This window comes from Macrotis lagotis, chromosome 2 (assembly GCF_037893015.1).
Source record: "Macrotis lagotis isolate mMagLag1 chromosome 2, bilby.v1.9.chrom.fasta, whole genome shotgun sequence".
NCBI lineage: Eukaryota > Metazoa > Chordata > Mammalia > Peramelemorphia > Peramelidae > Macrotis > Macrotis lagotis.
Genome location: NC_133659.1, coordinates 137,410,700 through 137,434,572, shown reverse-complemented (window position 1 = coordinate 137,434,572; position 23,873 = coordinate 137,410,700). Strand labels below are relative to the sequence as shown.

Below are 23,873 nucleotides of genomic sequence, written 5' to 3'. Positions count from 1 at the left end.
GGAAACTGAGACCCAAAGAACTTAAGAGTTTAGCCCAAAATCACACAGTTGGTAAGCATCAAGAGATGGATTTGAAAACAGCTTTTCTAGCCTTAACTCTAAGTTAAGTTGTCTTGGAGAAACTGACAGATGCCTAGACAATTTCTTTGCTCCTTTCTTTAAAGCCTGTTTTTTGGCTATACACCTAACATACATTCCTCACCCCTTCCTTATCCATTTGGATTCATTATTTCCTGGCTGTAAGCATTTATTGAGTTTCTGTTGTGAGCCAAACACTAATCAAAATGATAGAGTACAAATAGAAGTTTACTAAGTGTTGGGGAGATAAAGAAAGGCACAAAAATATCCCTTCCCTGAAGGAACTGACATTCTGATGTCTTCTAATAGAGATAGTACATGTTCAAGAAGAACTACAAGAAGCAATGGTAACTTTCAGGAAAAGTGAATAGTAGTTTTGAGGATGGAGAAAGCACTTCCTGAAAGAGAAAACAGTAAAAGAGGAAAAGATAGGGGCAGGAAACATCAGATATTATAACTGTGGATCTGAATGTATGAAACTTAAGTAGAGAACTAGAATGAGTTTTTCTATATGATTGTAAGCTACTATTTAGCACTACCTTGTTTGAGCAAGCAGACATTTCTGTATCTTTAATTATTGCCTCAACTTTGTCTTACTTATGAAAAGTTATTGAAAATGAATTATCAGTCAAGCAGAGGCTAACTGATTAAGAAAAATTCTTTCTTCAAGATGAAGACAGATGCTAACTCCTTGAAACCTTCCTTGATTCACTGTGATAGAGGTAACCACTGCCTCCCTAGTATCTGGTCTCTATCTAATGTAGCCCACTCTTACCTTTGAACTTGTCCTTCAGCTATTTATGTATATTCCTCATGCCCATATTTGACTGCTCATTGAAGGTAGCAGTACCTCTGTCATTTGTTATCCTTTTATCCCCCAGTGACTGGCACAGTACATTCAGTATGTAGTAAGCACTTAATAGGTGTTGGTTTAATTGAACTTCGATTTCTTTCACAGTGTGACCCACTGAATATTGCCTTAAACTAAAGAGCTTTAACAACAGGATTTGTTTTGATGATAAAGTACATTGGGAAATGGACCTGTTTTATAACTTCTCACGTAAATAAAAGTCTGGAACTCAAAGCAAAGTTTTATAGTGATTGCTTATATTTATGCCCTTTTTCCTCCCTTCATGAACAAATACTTTCTTCATGCATTATTTCATGAGGTTTGAAGAAGTGAAGGGGGGGGCTCTTGTTAGGAGCCTTTTATATAAATAATGACCTTGTATTGATAATGTAAACAGTAGATTTGTTTTGATATTTTCTGTCAATTCTTACTGTGTCTTACTATCTTTTTCTCCTCTTAATACTTTCTGATAAATCAACTACAACAAATTTCATAAATATGAAACCATCCACCAATTGTTTGTATTCTACACTTTGTGTCAAGATATTGGAATCATTGAAGATCAATAAAAGGAACAAATTAGTTCCTTGGATAAGGATAGATAACTAATTTGACTGACAGATTGATTGACAGAAAGTGAACTGTTTAGGCTTCTTGATTCAGTTTGAAAGCCATAGTTGATGATCAAAAATAGCCACTTACTGCCTTTCCTAGTAGAAATAAGCATTGATATGAGAATGATTACTGAAGTTGGAGAGGAAGATCTATGGGGAAAATCTTTCAGATAGCATGTTATTTCACATTTAACAATTTCAGACAGTTAGACTGGCAAATGATAAAGATTTTCCAATTAAATATGTATTAACTTATTAGGAGTCTGCAATCCTTGTACATAATTAGAAAATTTTCTATAATTTGCCACCCTAACTGTATAGAATATTTTTTCATGTATTTCATAATTTAATTTGCTGGTATAAATATATATATATATACATATATATGTATATATATATATATTTGAGGGATTTGCATCAGAGAAAATCTGTTTACAAAAAAAAGTTTTCTTGTATCATTTACATCTGGATAATTTGGTGATACTGGTTCAATTGATTTTAGTTTTACATCACTTACCTTTTTTTCTCCTATAATTTCTCTTTCAGTTTATCCAGAAAGAGGAAATCTACTTTGAAAATTTATTTTAGTAGTTGCTTTAAGTTGATTTGCCTAAAGAAAAGTAGAGTTAGTGAGCCATGGCCACCATTTCTGCATCTGGGGAATCTTGAATTTGGGAATTCTGAACTACAATGGGCTAAGCTGGTGTATGCACTAAGCTCAGAGACAGAGCAAGGGGAGTCAATTCACAAGCAGCTGCTAAACTTCCAGTCTTAATATGATAAGGAAAAATCAGTTTCAAAATAAAACAAAGGAATTATTCTTTAATATTTAAAATTTTCCTCTTGTAATTATCCATCGATATGAGACTTTTAAATGCGACTTCAGTTGAAGTCGTCAGGGCAGAATGGGACATTAGAAAGGACAGTGAATGACTTGAAGGCTATTGAGTGGCTAGTTGTGTGACCTTAACTATGATTCTTAATTTCTTTAGTCTCACTTTATTTATATGAAAAATTAAGGAATTGAACTTGGTAGTCTCTGAGTCCTTCTAGTGCTAAATTTTTATGGCTCAATGACTTTGGTTAAAGACAAATTCATTAGAAAAATTGTATCTAGCCATAGGAACAGATCAAGATGAGAGCAGGTTCTTCTCAGATATGGATTCAAAAATTTTTTGTTTATTAGTGTTTGTGTGGAGAAAGCAGAATAAATAGGTATAAAGAGCCTAAGGAATATTTATCAGACCAAAGCAGAACAAATGTACAAATGTAAGTAATAGTAATAGAGCAAACTGGTGGAATGAATTATGTGCAGAAATCACTTGAAATTCCATTAAAATGTTTCCCTGAAGGAGATAAGATATTTACAATGAAAGGAAGATCATTGGACCAATAAAACAAAAAAAAGAGGAAAGTTTGGGTTGGTGATGGGGGTGGAGTCAAAGAATCAAATCTAATTCTTTCATTTACTACCTGTTCCACCTTAGGCAAATCAGGGAACCTTTCTAGGTTTCAGTTTCACAGACTGCAGAATGGTTGCTTAAATAAACACTGGGACAATGGAGCTCCCTCAATTGGATTCCCTCATCAGAGTATCAGATGTGATCAATGAGGATATGGAAATGACACTAAAAATAACTAAAATGAGAAGAATAGCTTGATTAGACCTTCAAGTATACACAGAAAACATTCCTGCTGGAGGTGACCCAGCTATGAAGATTTGGAGAGATCCATTCTTAAGGAATCTGAAGGAGTGGAGATGAAGAAAAAAAATCAACCTATACTACTTTCCCTATTTTGTAAAATTTCAAATGAAAATATCTACATCTATATCAAGGAGATCCTCAAAAAAAAAGAAGGCTCCCCCAAATACTATAACTTTATAGTCACATGATTGTAAAATGTAATGAATACAAGATCACATTCTACTTATTGTTAACTATAAAAATGCCTTTGCTAAAGAAAAATACAACCTTTAAGATTCTACCCGCTAAGGTATCTCCATGTCAAAATCAAATGAAAGTTCTTGAAGTATATAATAGTAGAGAAAACTTTGATAGTCATTTAGAAAATTTTAATTGTTCAATATACTTAAAGACTTCAAGTATATATAATACATTTAAGCTATATTTCTTCCAAAATGACATCATGAAACAAGTCTTGGTACCTTGAAGAGTAAGCTTCATGTATATGGAAAATTTATTTATATATACATACATACATATATATGTATATACATATATTTATATAAAATCATTCTATGATGTTCTTATGGTAAAATAGTTATTATAAAATACATTTACTGTTTTTACCTCATTTTATTTATTCCTTGATGAAATTCTAATAAAAATAGTCCAAAGACAGGTAGCTATCCTGCTTTTATTCATTTAGGTTTCACGTTCAGGAACTTTTCCACAGGTGTCTAAAAAGAGTGCTTTTTTGATTGAATGGAAGAATTGGAACACAAGCTTCTCTTCAATAGGAATTGGCATGTAAGCTTATCTTTAACAGATTTCTTGAAAATTTCTTTGGGACCAATCTTCTGACAAATTGACATGTATGATTGTAATTTCTTTTGCTTGGTCATGAGATTTTGGAATCTTTTTTATCTGTATAGTATTCAATTATGATTATTCACTATGATTACTTCTAATGATATTCTCAAATTTTTAGATATTATGTCTGAGAAGATGTGGACAATATATTAGGAGGAAATGATGCCCATATTCCAGTAAAGGATATTCTCAAGGACATTTATCTTTAATATATATGTATTTTGTATATAGAAAATACGTATAATTTTTTTACAATCAGCAAAATCTGCCTCTTTCCCCCATTAACCACACTTCAACTGAGAACAAAAGAAAAACAAAAACCCTACTGCAGACATGTGTAGTCAAGCAAATCCAATTTTCACATTGGCCACATATGGCATGCATGTGTGTATACATACACATCCATGTACATATGTGTATGTCTCATTCTGCACTCTGAGTCCAAGGATCTTTTTTTAGTTTGTATTCATTGTTCAGAAATTTTTCACCTATTTATTTTTAAAAAGATTATAAGATTCTATGTGTGATTTTAACCACCTGATTATATATTTCTAGCTACCCAGTATGTGTTGAACATTTCCTATCATTTTATTGTATAAATCTTTTTCAGTCAAGGAGTTTATTTTTACAATAAATTATTTCTTAACATGAAATAGATAGTATAAGCATATACAGTATTATATTGAAAAAGGAAAATTTCTGGCACATTTGAGTTTCAGTAGTAACAATTTTGTATTAGTTAGCTAATTCACTATGATTAAAATAAATATCCCTTGACATATCACAAAGGTGTCATCAGAATGCATTTCCCTAATGTTATTGGATTTAAATGTGCTTACCTAAGAAATTATCAGAGAAAAATAGTGGAAAATGTTAATGATTCAGAAGAGAAAAACAAAGACTAGACAATAAATTGATAAAACCAAGTTAAATAAAGAAAACTTTTATTTTTACTATTTAAAAGTGAAAAGGAGACATCTGTCTCAGTTTTGTCATATTTTAACTGGAGAGCTCAGTATGATGGTACACCTTATGTTTGTCCTTCATTTTTGAAGAAGACCATGATGTCAGGGAGATGATGTTATGATAAGTATGTGAATTGGATTTGAGTGAAGGGGTTCTGTGCCAAGTCAGCAGCCTCACTTTCTCCTCTAGAGCCATCTAGGTCCATTGGTCAGACATCAATCAAGAAGACTGGAGACAGCCTTGGACAGGAGGTAGAGTTAAGTGACTTGCCCAAGGTCACACAACTAGAAAGAGTCAAGTGTCTGGGGAAGCTAGGTGGCTCAGTGGATAGAACAGCAGCCCTGGAGTCAGGAATACCCGAGTTCAAATTTGACCTCAGTCACTTAACAATTACCTACCTCTGTATCCTTGGGCAAGTCACTTAACCCCATTGTCTTATAAAAAGAAAAAGAGTCAATTGTCAGGTTGGATTGGAACTCCCATCCTCCTGACTCCGTGGCTGGTACTCTATCGACTGTGCCACCTAACTGCTCAACTACACCTATGTGTTAGTGGAAAGAACACTAACCTTTGAATGAGAAGACCTAGGTTTACTTTCTGATTCTGATGCTTTCTGTTATCCTTTTTAGGCCTATCCAAAAAAAAAAAAAAGGAAACAAGGGCAGCTACATGATGTAGTGGATAGAGTGCCAGACCTGGAATTAATTAGGAAGACTCATCTGTGTGAGTTCAAATTTGGCCTCAGACATTTACTAGCTGTATGACCCTGGGCAAATCACTTAACCCTGTTTGCTCCAGTTGAACTGGAGAAGGAAATGGCAAACCAACTTAGTATCTTTGCTAAGAAAATCCCAAATAAGGTCACCAAGAGTTGAACATGACTGAAATGACTGAACAAGAAGGAAATAGGCTACTTGTAGATAGGATTTATTGAAGGGCTTGCAGTTATTCCTCATCTTACCTATGAGAAAACTAAGACATAGTGAGTTAAGGTACTGCTCAGAACTACATCACTTTTAAATAGAGAACCATAAAAGCTTAGAATTGTAAAGTCTAACCTGTATCTGGACTGGATTCCCCTCTACAATATCCCTTTTAAGGGATCATTTTATACAAGACCATCAACAAATCCTATCTACAAGTAGCCTATTTCCTTCTTCTTGTTCAGTCCCATTAACCTGCACTCCCCCCCCCCCAGTCTCTACAAAATGTTATCCTATGGCTTTCTTCTCTTTTATTGTCATACTGACTAGAATCCTTTATACTCAGTGCCTCTACTTCTTCACCAGCCAAGTCAGTCCCTTGGAATCTGACTTTCTGTCCTCTATCTCCTCTATCCATCATCCTCTTCACTCCTTTTACAGTTCTATGGCTATAGTTGAGATCCTCCTCATTTCTTACCAGAGCTACAGTAATAGCCACCTATTTGGACTTCCTATGTCTCCTTTTCTTAATATTTTTTGACACAGTTATCAAAATAATCCCCAGAAGGCATAAATCCATTACATTTACTCTTTAACTGTAAGAGAACTCTTTGTAGTTCCCCATTGACTATAGGATAAAATTAAAACTCCATAGCTTAAGGCCTATCCTAACTGATAATCCTTTTCAAATGTGATTCCCTTTAAAGCCTTTTAGCCAAATTGAATTGGAATTCAATCTGTTCTTATCACCACCACTCAGAATCCTTAATTTTCAAGTTTCATTGCAGTTGCTCCCTTCTCAGTGAAACTTTCTGATTCTCTCTCCTCCATTTTTCTTATAATCTACTTTGTTTTTACACGGCAGTGGGGTTAAGTGTCTGAGGCTGGATTTGAACTCAGGTACTCCTGACTCCAGGGGTGGTACTCTATCTACTGTGCCACCTAGCCACCCCTATAATCTACTTCTTTATGCATTTGTTTCATCCCCCAATTCACTGTAAGCTCCTCTGGGGCAGAGACCATTTGTTGTTTTGGTCTTTGTATTCCCAGCACATCCTGGGCACTTAATAAATGCTGATAGAATTAAATTGAATTGTAAAGCTGCAAAATGCAACTTTGTTCTTGTTTTCTACACCTTGGATTCAGACTGAAACAAGCTACAAATCTAGCTACATATATTGAGCCTCCTAGAACAGCTTAGAAACATAAAGATTGAAAGCTAATTTTTGTTCTTTACATTCCTCTTGTGTTACCCCTCACAATCTGGGTAAATTTAATGAATCTTATACTTAGTAAAAGATCTTTATGAATAAATATAGTAGTGATTTGATCAGGCAGAAAACTCCCATTAGTGCTCAGCTACATCTTTCTAAGATGTCTTGATTGCTTATTATAAAAATATTAATACCTATAGAAAGAAAAACTAATCACATTGAAATTTGTTTCCAAATTATCAAAATCCATGTATACTGAACTTCCTTTTGCTTGAAATGTAAGATTTCCATAGACATTCTGGGACAGATGTTTTTGCAGTAAAAATGGTTTTTAAGAATGTCTTTGGGGGCGGCTAGGTGACGGACGCAGTAGATAAAGCACTGGCCCTGGAGTCAGGAGTACCTGGGTTCAAATCCTGCCTCAGACACTTAATAATTACCTAGCTGTGTGGCCTTGGGCAAGCCACTTAACCTCATTTGCCTTGCAAAAAAAAAATGTCTCTGTTGGGGCGGAGCCAAGATGGCGACAAGAGAAGAGCCTCTCCTAGGTATTCTCTCCATAATATTTCAAAAATCTTAAAATTATGACTAACTAAATTTTCGAGAGTCAGAACCCACAGAAAGATGTAGTGAGGAAATTCTTCAGACAAAGGTAACCTGGAAAATAGTGGAAAGGCTCCTCTCCACAGGGTTGGGGGAGGTGACCCGCCAGAGTGAAGAAACTTCACCCTCCTGGGGGGGGGCCAGTTTCCTGACCTACAACCCGGGGATCACTGGGCAAAATTGGAGGATCAGCGGAGGAGAGAAGCCCAGGTCCTCAAGGCACTCAGCAAGTGGCAGTGGCAGCCTAGATCCAGGAAACAAAGCAGACATGGAGCTGGCAAGCAGGAGCCCCCAGGCAACTGAGCCTTGAGTGTTCAGCCCACCAAAGGTAGAGGAGTGGAGAGAGACTTCTGAGATCTGTCCTCTATACCTGGAACAGGACTCTGGGGCTCTGACTACATTCAGATCCTGATCATAATCTGGGCCCCACATAGAACAGGGCTCCCCCACCTCAGCCCCATGGCAGAGGGGTGCACTTGTGGTCATTCACAGATCAGGAGGGAAGATAGAGCTTCTTCACAAACAGATCCTTGTGGGGGAGGGTGACCCAATAATGCTCCAAAAGCTCCGGAAGCACCCCCAAACCAGGCACAGGCTGGAGAAATGACCAAACAGAGGAAAAAGAGGAGCACCATTGAGAAATACATTGTCTATGATCCCAAGAAGAATCAAAATACTTAATCTGAAGATGAGGAAGTATAAGCTCCTGCATCTAAAGACTTCAAGAAAAATGGAAATTGGGCTCAGCCTAGGACAGAGCTCAAAAAAGATTTTGAAAATCAAGTAAGAGAGGTAGAAGAAAAATTGAGGAAAGAAATGAGAGATGCAGGGAAAAACATGAAAAAGAGTCAGCAACTTAGTCAAGGAGATCCAAAAAAATGCTGAAGAAAACATGTTAAAAATCAGCTTAGGTCAAATGGACAAAACAGTTCAAAAAATTATTGAGAAGAATGCTTTAAAAAGCAGAATTGGCCAGATGGAAAGGGAGATAAGAAAGCTCTCTGAGGAAAATAAGTCCTTCAGATATAGAATGGAGCTAAAGGAAGCTGATGACTTCATGAGAAATCAAGACAATTTTTCAACACCAAAAGAATGAAAAATTAAAAGAAAATGTGAAACATCTCATTGAAAAAACAACTGATCTGGAAAACAGATTCAGGAAAAATAATTTAAAAATTATTGGGATATTTGAAAGTCATGATCAGGAAAAGAGCTTTGACCTCGTTTTCGAAGAATTACTACAGGAAAATTGCCCTGATATCCTAGAAGCAGAAGGCAAAATAGAAATTGAGAGAATCCACCGATCTCTTCTGGAAAGAGATCCAAAAAAAAAAGCCCTCAGAAATATTATAGCCAAGTTCCAGAACTCCCAAGTCAAAGAGAAAATATTACAAGCAGCCAGAACACAATTCAAATATCATGGAGTTGCAGTAAGGATCACATAGTACTCAGCAACAACTACATTAAGGGCTCGAAGGGCTTGGAATATAATATTCTGGAAGGCAAAAGAGCTTGGAATGCAACTGAGAAGCAACTACCCAGCAAAACTGAACATCCTCTTCCAGGGGAAAAGATGGACTTTCAGTGAACCAGGGGAATTTCAATTGTTCTGTTGAAACGATCAGAGCTGAGCAGAAATACAGGATATCAAATACAGGACTCAGGTGAAACTTAGAGTGGAGGAGAAGGGTGAAATATGAGGGACTTAATGATGATGAACTGTATGTATTCCTGCATAGAAAAATGATACTGATAATACTCATATAAAACTTCTCATTTAATAGAGCAGGTAGGAAGAGCTTATATAGATGAAGCACAGGAGAGAGCTGAATTTGAAGATATAATATGTTGTAAAAATGGAGTAAATGACTAAAAGGGAAATGTACTGGGAGTAAGAGAAAGGAGAGGGGGAATAGGCTAAAATATTTCATATAATAAGATTTTCATTGCAATAATATTGAAGAGGGGAAGATGAGGGGGAATGAGGGAACCGTCACTCATAAGAGGTGGCTTAGAGAAGAAAAGCATATACACTCTATGGGGTATAGACATCTAGAGTAAAAAGAGAAGGGGGATGGGAGAAGGGGGGATGTGGGTGATGGAAGAGAGGGTGGGTTCTTGGGGAAAGTAGTCAGATATAATACATTTTCTTTTTTACTTCTTGCAAGGAGCTGGTTTGGATGGCCTGTCCGGGACCACAGGCCAGTTGGTTGCTGGGCCTCATGGGTGCTATGTGGGCTTGGGGCCTCTTGTCCCCAGGGCCTGTGATAAGTCCTCTGTGCTTCTCAGCTACCCTACAGTACATTTTAGAAGAGGGACAGAGTGAAAGGAGAGAGAAAATAGAGTATATGGTAGTGGGGAGGTATGGATTTGCAATCAGCAATGGCAATGGTAGAAAAATATGGAAGTAGTTTTTGTAATGGACTTATAAAGAATGTGATCCACCTGAGACAGAGCTGGTGGTGTCAGAACACAGACTGAGGCACATTCTTTTTCCTTTTTTCCTTTATTTCTCATGAGGGTCTATATTTTTGGGGGGGGGGAGGGAGCATTATGTTTACTCTTAAACAAGAATATTTTAGTAATGTACAAAAAAATTGTACAAAAGTAATTTAAAAAAAGAATCTTTGTTTTACTATTGCATATCTTTGTATTTGTTGCTTCTCTTAGAGAAGGTGTCCTTGTCTCTATTTCCTAATAGTAGTACATGCATTAACCTGATAATACATTTCTGAAACATTGAGTCTGAAACACTGACTTCTCAGGGATGGAAATAGAAATTATTTACTCTAGGAAATCTGTGTGTTACTGTTAAATCATTTGCATACTGGAGGAAGGAGAGGTTACAGAATTGAGTTCCCATGTGTTTTCCTACTCTCCACCTCCCCGTGTTTCTAACCCTTCCCAAATAAGAAGAAAATGTTACTTTACTGATAGTGCAAACAAAAATTTTATTTCCCCTGAAAGCAATGAAGTTAATGTACTGTTTATAAAATAGTATCTTTTTCATTCTGAAGAATCTCCCAAGATTTAGATAATTTTTAGACTTAACTAGTTTTCTTATCTATTCTCCTATTTCTATTTTTATATTTTTTTTTTTAGGTTTTTGCAAGGCAATTGGGGTTAAGTGGCTTGCCCAAGGCCACACAGCTAGGTAATTATTAAATGTCTGAGACCAGATTTGAACCCAGGTACTCCTGACTCCAGGGCCGGTGCTTTATCCACTGTGCCACCTAGCCGTCCCTTTAAAACTGTTTACCTTTTTTTTTTTAGGTTTTTGCAACGCAATTGGGTTAAGTGGCTTGTCCAAGGCCACACAGCTAGGTAATTATTAATTGTCTGAGATCAGATTTGAACCCAGGTACTCCTGACTCCAGGGCTGGTGCTTTATCCACTGCGCCACCTAGCCCCCCCTAGTCTCCTATTTCTTTAGAGTATCATACTTAAATTCCTAAGAGTCACCATACTATTCTGAAACATCACTTTACCATCTATTAATATATCTTTCAGTATCTTATCTTAATTTTAAGAAGTTCTTTATTATATTTTATGATTACTATTACATATATATATTAATTTTGTCTTTAAATTTTCATTGATGTTTTCAAAGTCCAGCATTGTGGTGTAGCATTTTTTTAAAAAAGCATTGGACTTAGAATACTCAGATTTGGACTTGCAATACAGTTCCAGCATTTATTAGTTGTATGATATTTCACTTGTCCTCTCCGTGCTGAAATTTTATCACCTAATAGATTTGTTGCATGGAGAGTACCTACTTTGTAAAATTCTATACAATGTGTTGATGATTATTATCTTCCCACCACAAAATCCCCCTTCTCATTTCTATATTATGTTTAAATATGGAAGTTGGCAAACTTAGCCCCAGTATTGGAGGCTCTGGGTATAGTATAGCATACCTGGCTCAGTTGATGTGATGGTTAGTTTTATTCAGTTGCTTTTTCTGCTTCTTTTGCTTTTTTTTTATCCTTTGGAGACAAGAAGTTGTTTTCTGGATATAGAAAGGTTGGAGGTATGTATTTGGAAATGAAATTGGTATAACACCGAAAGATAAAATCTTCATTAAAAAAAGATGTGGAGGATAAATTTTATGTGGGTTTTATTAAATAAAGACCTATCTGGTCAATACCAAAGAATGATTATTTTTCTGCTCGTGGATATCACATCCACTATTAATAGGTCTTAGTCTCATGTCACCTTTTTAAATAATAATTGACTAATGTGCAGTTCATGGTTCATTACTACAACCTAAGCTTTTTCTTCTTAGTTTGACTTCTTCCCTTCTGGGCATGGGTTGAGAGGATTAATATTTGTTCACTGATAAACTGGATGAAAAGCATCAGATTGACTAAAAATAAATGCCTTTTTTTTCTTCATTCAAATAGAAAATCATCTTAAAATTAAAAATGAATAAAGTAAAGTATTTTATAGGATATTTGAAGGGCAAAATTGCAGGTATTTATGATTTTAGAAAGAATATCAGTATGAGGCAGTGTCATCTAACTAGTACAAAAGAACAGGCTAATGATCTTAAGAAACCTTAGTTTCTTAAACTGTAAAATAGGAATTATAGTAACACCTACCTCCTAATGTAATGAAGACAAAAAAAATGACAAAATATCTAAAATGTTTTACAAATCTTAAAAATAATATACCAGCTAATATTATCTGGCTATCAATTTGGAAAAGAGCTGATAAAGCCAATTCACCCCAAGAGGGCTATCTGCAAATGAGTATAGTAAATGTATCCCCTCTAAGAACTGTCTCTTTTTTTTATTAGGAACAACTGATTTCCACTGGTGAGATTTCAGATATCACTGACAGACCTTTGTAAGTTAGGGATCTTCATTGGGTCTCTCAGATCATACTACAATTTATGTGTAAGATCATCGATGTTAGATGTTTCCTCACTTCTGCCATTGCCATTGTGAGACTTTGAGTAAAAAATAACTTTCTTTCCTTCAGTTTTTCCATTTGTAAGGTCAAGGTTATGCTTTTAGAAGAATCCTATCATGGTGCTTGTCTAAAATATATGTTTTCTCTAAATAAAAAATTTGAAAAATAGTATATGTTATCATGTGGTAATAGGGAGAATGATTCTTGAGATAGTCATTGAGAATTTTTTGACTTGTCTATGTGCCTCTGTGTATTTATAAAATAATTTAGGTTCCTAGACATAATATGACCATTATCATTTTCTGAAGCTTGGAACTCCTTAAAGAGAACTGAGGTTTAAGGATAAGCCGACTATCTAAGGTATGCCCCAAAGTGTGGGGCATACAGAGTGAGAGCACACCAAGATACTTGTTTTTGTTTTTTAAACTTTTTTTTTCAGTGAAAGTACTGACTTATAATGTAGGAAAATTCAATTCTGTTTCAGATCCTTATTATTCTATCTGCCCAGACACAATTTATTAACCTTTCTGAGGTTGTTTCCCTCTCTGTGAAATGAAACTGTAATATCCATAGTGCCTATTTCATTGATCATACATGTTGATCAAATTAGGATATACATACAGAGACACACATACACATATGTAATGTATATCTATATTAATAGTGCTTTATGAACTTCTGTAATATAAATGTTATATTTTGTTATTAATATTATTTGTTTTATGAGAAATCAAGTTGAGATATTTGACTGAAAGTTCAAAAAGTCTCCATTGGGCAGTAGCAAATAAGGGTGCAGTTCCCCTTGAATAAAAATGTTTCTGGTCCTAGCTCTGGCATTAAGTAGAAATGTGACTTTGTTTGTCTTTCTTAACATTCATTGATCTCAGTCTCATCTGTAAAATACAAAATCATCTCTAAGATCCTTCCCAGTTTAAAATTCTATGATTCTATGAAACATCTTCAGAATGAAAATATAGTAACAGAGGGACAGAAGACAGAAAAAAATCATAAAGCATAAAGAAAATTTCAATTTACTATATTTTGGTTGAGTTTTTTCCAATTTTTATTTTTAGTTTGAAGTTTTTATCCCACCTCTACCCTCTCCCCAATTCTTTGATAAGGCAAGAATTACAATACCCATTATATCTATGAAGCCTACAATTTATTATTTTGTAAAGTAAATATTAACATATAAAACCTGTAGCTTCTCAATTAGAGAAAGTTAAAAGTTGAAGACTGGTTGAAAGATCTACTTGGAAATGTATAACACAATTTGATTGCTTTGTTTTTTAAAGTATCACAACATTTTTCCCATACAGATTTGATTGAGGGTTTTACAAAATTTCCCCAAAATTCCATGCACTCTCCAGTAATCTTCTTTTAGTTCTGTATAATACTCCGTGGGATCCCTGATTCACCTTTTTCAAATTCAGTAACTTAATAATTAGGCAATTTAGTATTACTGAAAAGGAAATTACAAATGATGAATCCTACCAGGAATTATGTTGTCAGCATTTTTTTAAGTATCATCCTTGAGGTGCTAACACTTTCTTTTCAACAGACCTCTATACCCTTATAGCTTTTACGGTAGAATGTTTATGTTTTGTGCAAATAATTTTTGACTGCTCTAAATCACAATCCTTTTCTGGAATGGATGGTCGGAGAGGATACAAATCTGTCCCATACCAGCTCATCATGTTTGCATGAGAATTTGGTCATTTGTCTTGTTTCTCATACAAATGTGAGAGAATACTTTATAAATACTTACAAAAGCATTCTCTCCCACTATGTGGGAAAGGAATCAAGCTGTATTAATTTATTTCATTATTTTATTATTATTATTATTATGAACCTGTCAGGAATGAAAAAGCTTTAATATCTCCTCATATAAAAATCAGAAAAGAGAGGATTGAATATGACACCATGAATGTTTTACAATTTGTTTTTTTGTTTTTATTTTTAACAATTTGGTTTTTAAAGTCCCTGTTACATTTAAAATGTTGGTTCCAACATTGCCTCTCTGTATATTTTTAATTGTTGCATTGACACTTTTTTCTTTTTGTTCTTTTTTATGGTATAACTATTTACTTCTCTCTCAGTTCCCTAAAATAAAAGTCCTCTCATAACATAATCCATGTGATCAGTTTTGCTGACTATGCATATTTATATTTTACAAACATACACACAGGGCACTGTCCTAAGCACTGGGGATTCAAAGGGGGGAATCCTGTTTCTGGTTGAAAGAGTTCATATTCTAATGATGGATACAAATGACTATGCACTAGGTAAGCTCAGTGTAAAAAGAAAATAACTTCAAAGATAAGGCATGGAATAAGGGAGGAGATGGGGAGTCTGAGGTACAGGGTGGAAAAAGGACCAGGGAAAACTTTTGCAGAAGCTGGGATTTAAGCTGAAACTACAAGGAAGCCAGGTTGCTGCCTTGAGGCAAGGGAAAATATGAAGTTGGGGGTGACATCTATGGGGTGAAGAGCAATTAGGTCAGTGCAGATTGAAGAATATCTAAAGGTGATTAAAGCCTAAGAAGACTGGGAGGAGATAGGAAGGGGCCTTGTTTTAGAAGGATTTCAAATGTCAAAAACATTTTATATTTGATTCTGGAGGTGAGGAACCACTGGAATTTAATGTGTAAAAGGGTGACACGGTGAGGTTTATACTTAAAGGAAATCATTTTGGAGTTGAGTGAAGCATAAGTTCAGGTAAGTGAGAGACTTAAGGCAAGAACCAACCTATAGGCTGTTGTGGTAGTGAGGGTTTGTACCAGAGTGGCAACGTGGGAGTGAAAAGAAAAGGCTGTTCATGGACCTTGTTGAGAAGGTAGAAAGAGGACAACAATTATGATGAGAGAGGAGGGAGGCAAGGATGAAACTGGGGATATGAACCTAAATGATGGGGAGCAAGATGGTTCCTTTTGAGAGTAATGGGGAAGTTCGTAATGGAGTGACTTGGACATAAAGAGTATGAGTTGTTTTGAACATTTTGGGTTTGAATTTTCTGTGGGACATTTTCCAGAAGGGATGTGTTCTAGATTTATCTCTGGTAATCATCTACATAGAGATGGGAGCTAATGAGATTATCCAGCAAGAAAGAATAGAAAGAGAAAAGAAAAGATTATCCAGGACATAACTTTGGGGAACACCCATGGTTATGAGATTGGATGGGACATGAAGAAATGAAAAAGGGACATTTGGGCAGGTGGGAGACAAGCAAGAAAGGAGAAACCTAGAATAGGAGAGAATATCCCAACTCTAAGAATGATTGTGTCAGAGGTGTCAGAATTTGCATTTGACAATTAAGAAATTATTGGTAACTTTAGAGAGGTTTCAGATGACTAAGATTTAGGTTTAGAATCAAGTGAAAGAAGAAAAACTGGAGACTCTGTGAATGTCTTTCTCAAGGAGTTTGGTTGTAAACACAAGGAGAGAGAACAATAATAGCAGGTGTGTCTGATAGGCACAAATGAACATTTTTTTAAGGCAATAGGGTTAAGCCCAAGTTCACCCAGCTAAATAATTATTGTGTCTAAGACCAGACTTGAAGTCCTCCTGATTCCAGGGCTGGTGTTCTATACACTGCACCGCCTAGCTATCCCCAGTGAGTAATTTTTTTAAGAATGGAGAGACATGGACCTGATTTTAAGCAGCAAAGAAGCAGCCAGTTGTTGAGAGGAGACTAAAGATGAGAGAGAGAGAGAGAGAGAGAGAAAGATACAGAGAGAGAGCTGTCTTCTAGGGAAGATGTAGGGGTTTAGGATCAGGGTGCACATAAAGAGTTATGTCTTCAGGAGGAGGCCCAATTCTTGAGATGAAAGATAAGATAGTAGAGAAAGAAATTTGAGTGATGTGAGATAAGAGAGGAAAGAGCTTTTAGAAAATGCCTATATATATATATATATATATATATATATATATATATATATATGCCTTTAGGTAAAGTATTTATCAAAGTCCTCAGCTGAGAGGAGGGGAGGAAGAGAAGGTCCTTTAAGAGCTTAAGAAGGAATGAAAAGGTTTAGTATCACTGTTGTGGTGATAGTGAATTGATTAGTAAATATAAAAGAATTGTCTTGCCACACCTAGGAGCCAGTTAGGATTAGATAACAACTTGGTAGGCTAAAGGGAAAGTTGATTGTAAAGGATAGTATGCAGAGTTGAACTGATTTGAGTTGATGCAGATAAGAAGAGGAAGAGAGTGCTAGGTGATGGTCTGCAAACAATTGAGAATTGAAGAGATTGTGAGGACAAAAGACAGCTACAGTAGGGGAAGATGGAATGATAAGAGGACTTTCTGTACCATTAATCCATCATCTCTTTATCAGCATCTAGCATTGTGTCTGCCACTTAGTAGTTGTTTAATAAATACAAGTTGTTTAATATTTTGTATTTAACAAATACCATTTAAGATGGTATGGATATAACTTGTTGCATATTATCTTTCCAGAGATTTGGGGCTGTCTTTTGATTTCTTTTATATACCAAATACTTAGCAAAGTACTTGGTACAATAAATATTGATCTATTGGTTTACATGATCCTGATTTGACTAACAAGAACTACAGAACAGGATTCAACTCTTTATCTTAATACATCTTTTTAGTATATTTAACCTGCCAACATGAAGAATTTGAAATTGGGCAAGACCCTGAATGATGTCTAAAAATATGTACTGTGGAAATGCTAGAAACCTTGCTAACAATTTTGCCCGTATCATAAATCTTCAACAAGAACCATCAAAGATTCCATCTAAATATAGCACTAGTGCATAGCATCATTCTATAGGTGCCATGACACTATCCTAAACTCTGGCCCTGAATGTAGGAGGTAAAGTGCCAAAAATAACGCATGGGCTAATAATGCTGGCCTTTTGGAATTATTTATATTTAGCTTGGCAAAGGCTATGCAATAAGAATCCAATTAGTACATTAAAGAAGCATGAATGAGAAATTCCTACAAATAGTTTGATATGTAGAAGTATCTGTACTGGTCAGAAAGTGCTATTTAAAAAACTTCCTAATAATATTTTCTTCTGTTTCTCATCTTATATAGAACTGGTTCTGTATGTATGATATGCTGATATCACAGGGTGATATCATTTAGGCTATACTGCTATTAGGTGGTAATTTATCTGAGACTATACCATCATCAGAATATTCTTTGACTTCATTAATTCATTTCAGTAATAAACTTCATAAATATTCAGCATAATTCATTGTGTGTTGAGGCATGGTTTAGTAAATTAGGAACAGGTCAGCACCAAAATTGACCCATGGGCAAATCAGTTGACCTATTGGAGCCTCAGTTTTCCCATATCTACAATGGGAATAAAAGAATCATAGATTTGACCATCATGGAATTTATAGACTAATTGAAAGCAGACAAAAACATAAGTTAGTTATATGCATATTACATGATGAATTTAGAGAGGGATAAAACACATCGTTCCATGTGAAGTCTAAGTTGACTTCCTGTGTTTATGGATTCATACTCCCAAGCAGCTTCTGTAATAATTCTGAGGAATGAGGAAAGCAGTCTCTTCACGTTCTTTCCTTTGAAAACATCTAAAAGAGATTTCATTGTACAACACTGAGAAAAGCGATTCTCCCTCCTATTCCCCCCACCCCAGCTCCACTTTCATCTTTTCCTTATCTTTATGTAGCACAACGGGTCAATATGTGTAAGTGAAAACAGACCAACTTGGCACTGCAGGATCATTGACTTGCTCCTGGATGGATTCCCTCCCATTATTTCAGTTTTCATTAAAACTTTGTGATGTGAAAAGGGAGCCAGACTCTCTAGCTTCGCCATAAGTTCATGCTATTTTGAATCGTTGGCTCCTTCAACACCAGAATCGGAATTTGAAACATTTGGGGATGGCAGAAGATTAACTAAAGATGCAAAACACACTTTCATATCCCACATAAGACTACCCCAACCAATGTTATGACCAAGTCTGAACTACCATAAAAGCCATGAGATCTTCTTATTGTCATCCTTTGACTGATTGTCCATTTATATCATTTTCAATGGGAATTCAATGCCTTTCTGTAAGACTGTTTTACCCATATTATGTTTGAAAGAATAAATTAAAATTACTATATATATATATATATATATCAATTAATAAAGAAAGTTATGTTTTGAATGAGGGAGATGTTATGCTGCTACTGTTAAAAGCTATAATGAAATTGTAAAGCCTAATTTTAATACTGTTTATTTTTTTGTCCTTTTGGAGTTGGTTTGTGGCACACATTTGACATTGTAAGAGGTCATTTTTTTTCTCCTAAAGGAGGATGGCTAGTTATAGATAAGATAGAATGCTTTTATGCTAAAGTATTTATTATGTATCAGCTATCTGTGAGACTATGGGGGATTTTGTTTGTGGGGGCTTTGTGCATGTGAGTGCTAAATTTCTGTATTTCCCCTGTTTTATAGGCTGGAAAAAGAAAGCATTCAGCAGAGCTTTAGCAGTAACGCAAAGGCCCAAGCCCTTCAGGCCCAGCAAAGAGAGCAGGAGCTGACACAGAAGATGCAGCAAATGGAAGCCCAGCATGAGAAAGCGGGTAGGTGGTCGGGCAGGATTAGAGCCTGGGCACTGGCTCACAAGCTCGGCCCACGCCTCACTGTGAAATGACATCAGGAACACCTGTAACCTTTGGCTGGCCGAAGGGAGCAGATGCTAACGACACCGGAGATTCCGAATTACATATTAGTTAGCGTTTAAAAGAGAAAATGGAAAGTATTGCCCACTGTCTGTTGATTTCAGAGTGCTGCTCTCACATCTGTTGCACCATCTGGATTATGAGTTTATTTACCTGTGTTCAAGAAACGTAAAGCTGAGAGAGACCACAACAAAGTAGAAAAACAAAGGGCTTGTTTTTGGCTGGATTTTCAGGCACACATGTTATATAAAGAAAATAGCATCAGAAGCTCTGCGGGAAATGCTCTGAGCGTACAGTTAAAGTCTCCTGAATAGCATTGAACAGTTCCCACAGTACACACATTATAGCTACTCTAAAAGCCTAATGAGTTTGCCTCAGCATCCAAACTGGAGAAAAGCTTTAGCCATTAATCGGTTCTTAATTCACTGTCGCAGCTGGATGTAATTCAGTGGCTCCAAATTGATATGTTCCTTTATTTAATCTTTGCAGCCTCGAACATTTTTAGCATTTGTATGATTTCTCCCCCACCCCCACCCCAATCTAGAAAGGATGTTTAATCCTTTGCATTCTTCAAGTTACTGCAACTGCTGTTAAAATTCACTAATACAAGGCATTGACCACAGCTGGCAGCTTGGCTAAAAACTGCCGTTCTTTCATCACATTGGCTCCATTCTGCACACTCAGTTGGCCAGTAACTCTTTACCTTTAATTTGAAAGTAAGATGCACTTTGAAACTATGCAGTTTGATTTGTTAAGTCAGAGCCTTCTTTAGTGCCTTTCATTGCTGAGTTGGGTATGTTCACAGATAGTGTTAGTCAAAACAAGACTGTATTAGTTATTAGAATTTCATGCCAAAAGTTTTATAAGCTGATTGTGCCATTAACAGAGAAAAAGATTAATTAGTCATTCCTTTTCCAGAAATTTTTTGTTCATTTTTAGTATAGTGAGATAGTTTGTTTTGTATAACATACTAGACATTCATTAGTAGCCTATATATATGTGTGTTTTATTATATGCTTTATAACAAAGTTTGATAATTAGCACATTTCATGAATGTACCCTTTCTTTCATTTCCTGGGTGAATAATGACCTAAAGGAGCTTAATTAAATAACTTAATTTCATATAAAGTTTCTATCTATGCCATATTGACCTACATAATTACTTCTTCAAATTAAAAAAAAAGATATTTTCCTCAACTGGCCTCTGGCCAAAAGCAATAAATTCTGATCAGACTTGACCTAATAGGTATTTTGACACCAAAGAGAAAGAGAAAATTATGGAATAAATTGTTCCAGGCTGCCACTGCTACCAGAGGCTGGGTGATTACACAGCCCTAGGCAGAGCCTCTGAAGGCTTGATCAGGATAATTTAGCATCTTTAACACCTCTTTGAACACATTTCTTTTTACAGGTCATTTCCATTTCTTCGACAGCTATGACTGTTTTTGAAGTAGCTCCTACCAAAGTAGCATTCCAAGGGAAAAACTGTAATGAGAGAGGGCCTGGGGAAGAGAGGGAGAAAGCAAATATTTTTTTCATGAAAGTTGAGTAATAAAAAGACTATGAAATAAGGAAAACTTGTGAGAATAAATGGTGTATCACACCAAAGAATTACCCAAAAGTTTCATTTACCTAATTCTACATTCTTGAACTAATTAGAGAACAATTTGAATTTATAGTCAAATAATTACTGATTATCTATTATATTCATCTAAATAACTCTGTAAAGATATTTTAATATATATTTTTTATAATTTAGTCAGTGCCTTTATGACTATATAATCTTTTTAGTTGATCTTTACAAAACTGAATGCCTGAGGAAATTTATAGGAAAGTGCAAAATGCCCTTTGACCTAAGGGTCACTGAAAATGACCTCTGGAAAATACAATTGCAGTCTCAATCTCTGTCTTTTTATATGTGGCAACATTGCAAAGCTTCAACCATAATCATCTTATTTGCTTGTGGGGGGGTATTATTATTTCTAGAAAGTGAACGTTTTTCATTACTGAGTTCCCAGAATACATTTATGGCAAAGTTGAAAGAAGAATGCTGTATATTAGCCCAGAAATTAGAAGAAATTACAGACAAAAGCAGGTAGGTCAAAATAAATCACATAATGCCTTGTGAGATTTCTGGTATTTATCTTCTGAAAAGTAGAACAAGCATTTTATCTACCTTTATATAATTTAATTGGTACTCTCTTATGGATGCTAATATCATCTATAGAACACTTCTCTTTTTTATTTTTTCTTAATTATATGTTTTGTGCTGTGTTTATACATGTGTACATTTATATGTGTGTTTTGTCAGAGTGTACCATCCTATCACAGATACAAGAAAACAAAATTTTAGAAGGACAATCATTTTAATAAAATATTCCAATGCATAAAGTAGTTAGTTATTTCATCAGTGTGTGATTCCTGGTGTGGGGACTCTCTCAACTGAAATAGATGTTAACCTTTACATGTCTTAGAAGAGTACAATAATAGTGATGATGATTATGATAGCTGGTATTTACATAGTATTTTAAAGTTTGTAAATTATGTACTTTAATTCATTTGGTCATCACAATAACTCTATAGATAAATCCTAGGATGTTGTGGCCTGAGATATTGAGAAGTCAAGTAAGCAACTTTGCCAGAGTTAAGAGTAAAAAGATGGATTTTATTTGAATTCTTTCTCTTACCTTTCTTTTTATAAAATATTCTTCTAGAAATACAGAAAATAACTTACATTAAAAAGGAATAAGTTTAGGCTGAAATTATTAGCACTATTTGCAGTGAACAAATAAGAAATAACTTAGTCATATAATATTTCAGTGAATTGTGGGTGTTTCAATAAAAAGGGAAATTTTCAGAAACATAATCATTTCTGAAATGTGCTTTATTATGGAAGAAGCAACCAGAAGAAGTGCCAGTGTTCTTTTGTAGTTTTTTAAAAATTAATTTGGATGTTTATTTGAATTGTTTTTCATTGTTTTATTGCCAGCCATATATTCCCAGAAAATACTTGTTTTTCCTTGGTTAAATTATGTATTATATCAGTCATTCAACAAGTATTTAATAAACAACTACTATGTAAATCCTAATATATTAGGAAATTAAATTGAAAGAATATTGTAACTTTGAAAGATGTCTGAGAAGAAACTGGTAGCTATTTGACCATGGTCAAGTCATTGAACCTCCTTTTCATCTTCTATAAAACAAAACACCATTACAGACAAACTAATGTTTTATATATCCATATTTAAAAAGAAAATTCTAAAAGAAACTGCTCATTGGGCACTTTTTTCTTGAATCTCTAATATCAACACAATGTTGTAGCATATAACTTCTCTCCCTGAGCAGCTGCAAAATTTTGAGTACCAAATTTCTGCTTTTTCCTCTTATAAGTCTGAGTATGATTAAAGTCTCTTATGCCCAGTCAGAAAATACCCTTGGTTTTGACTAACTAGAAAAGCATATGACCCTCAAAGTGATTTCAGAGGAAACTCGGCAAGGCACAAGGAATTCTGAGACTGGGATACTGTCAACCAGAATGGATCATTTAGGGAACATGCTAATTAGGAGTAATGGAGAGCAAGCAATAAAGATTCTTGTTTCTTGTTCTTCAGTCTTTCAATTGTGTCCTACTTTTTCTGACCTCATGGGCCATAGCATGCCAAGCTCTTCTATCCTCCATTATCAATTTTTTATTAAACTAATTAAATGCCTAGTTTTGGGAGAGAGAGAAGAAAGGCATTAGATAGTTTCTAATAATTAGGCTCTGGCAGGATCAGTAGGAAATAATTCACTTCTCCAAGAAACATTATCATGAGCATCTTAAGTTTGTTTTGGGGTTTTTTTTTTAAGTTGCTTCCTTGGATGCTTTATTTTCATTTGTACATGATAGAAACATCTACCAAAACATATTCATGTTACATGTAAATAAAAGATTTATTATTATTTAGAATTAGTATCATGCTTTGGATTTTCAGTTCACTAATTATCTTAACTTGCCCTTACTACCACCCTTACTTTAATGAGACTTAATGAGACTGATAGTGACTTTAAAATAGCATTTCAGTAGCTACTCCTTTCAAAAGAAGTCAGTGAAACAGCACAACAGAAAACCAAAATTCTGGTCGAAATGATAGTAATAGAATCTCAGGGAAGAATAATGATTATATATTATCAAGATCTTATAGGGAGGCAAATTGAATATACATAGGTCAGGTCACCAGATATTCTCTTAATTATTAATATATCTCTGCCACCTCTTTACTTTTCCAGTCTGTTCATTTTAAAACATTATACTTTTACATTCCTTCAACCTTAGATTTCCTTTGATCTTGATTCTGACTTGTAGTAGTAGCAATAAAAATAATAGCTAACATGTAAATAGCATTTTTTGTGTGACAGGCACACAATAAATTACAATTATTATTCACCTGATCTTCACAACAACCCCTGGGAGGGGGAGGTGCTGTTATTTCCATTTT

The 23,873-nt window shown here is 35.0% G+C and overlaps 1 protein-coding gene across 5 annotated transcripts in view; it reads left to right on the top strand.

The window, feature by feature from the left end:
- SDCCAG8 (SHH signaling and ciliogenesis regulator SDCCAG8) overlaps positions 1–23,873 on the top strand; it is a 296,601-nt gene that overhangs the window by 167,618 nt on the left and 105,110 nt on the right. For all 5 annotated transcript variants that reach the window (XM_074222889.1, XM_074222887.1, XM_074222888.1 and 2 more), the window contains 2 exons: positions 19,166–19,293; positions 21,379–21,487. In XM_074222889.1, the coding sequence (XP_074078990.1) occupies positions 19,166–19,293; positions 21,379–21,487 (237 nt within the window). The remainder of the gene's footprint in view (positions 1–19,165; positions 19,294–21,378; positions 21,488–23,873) is intronic.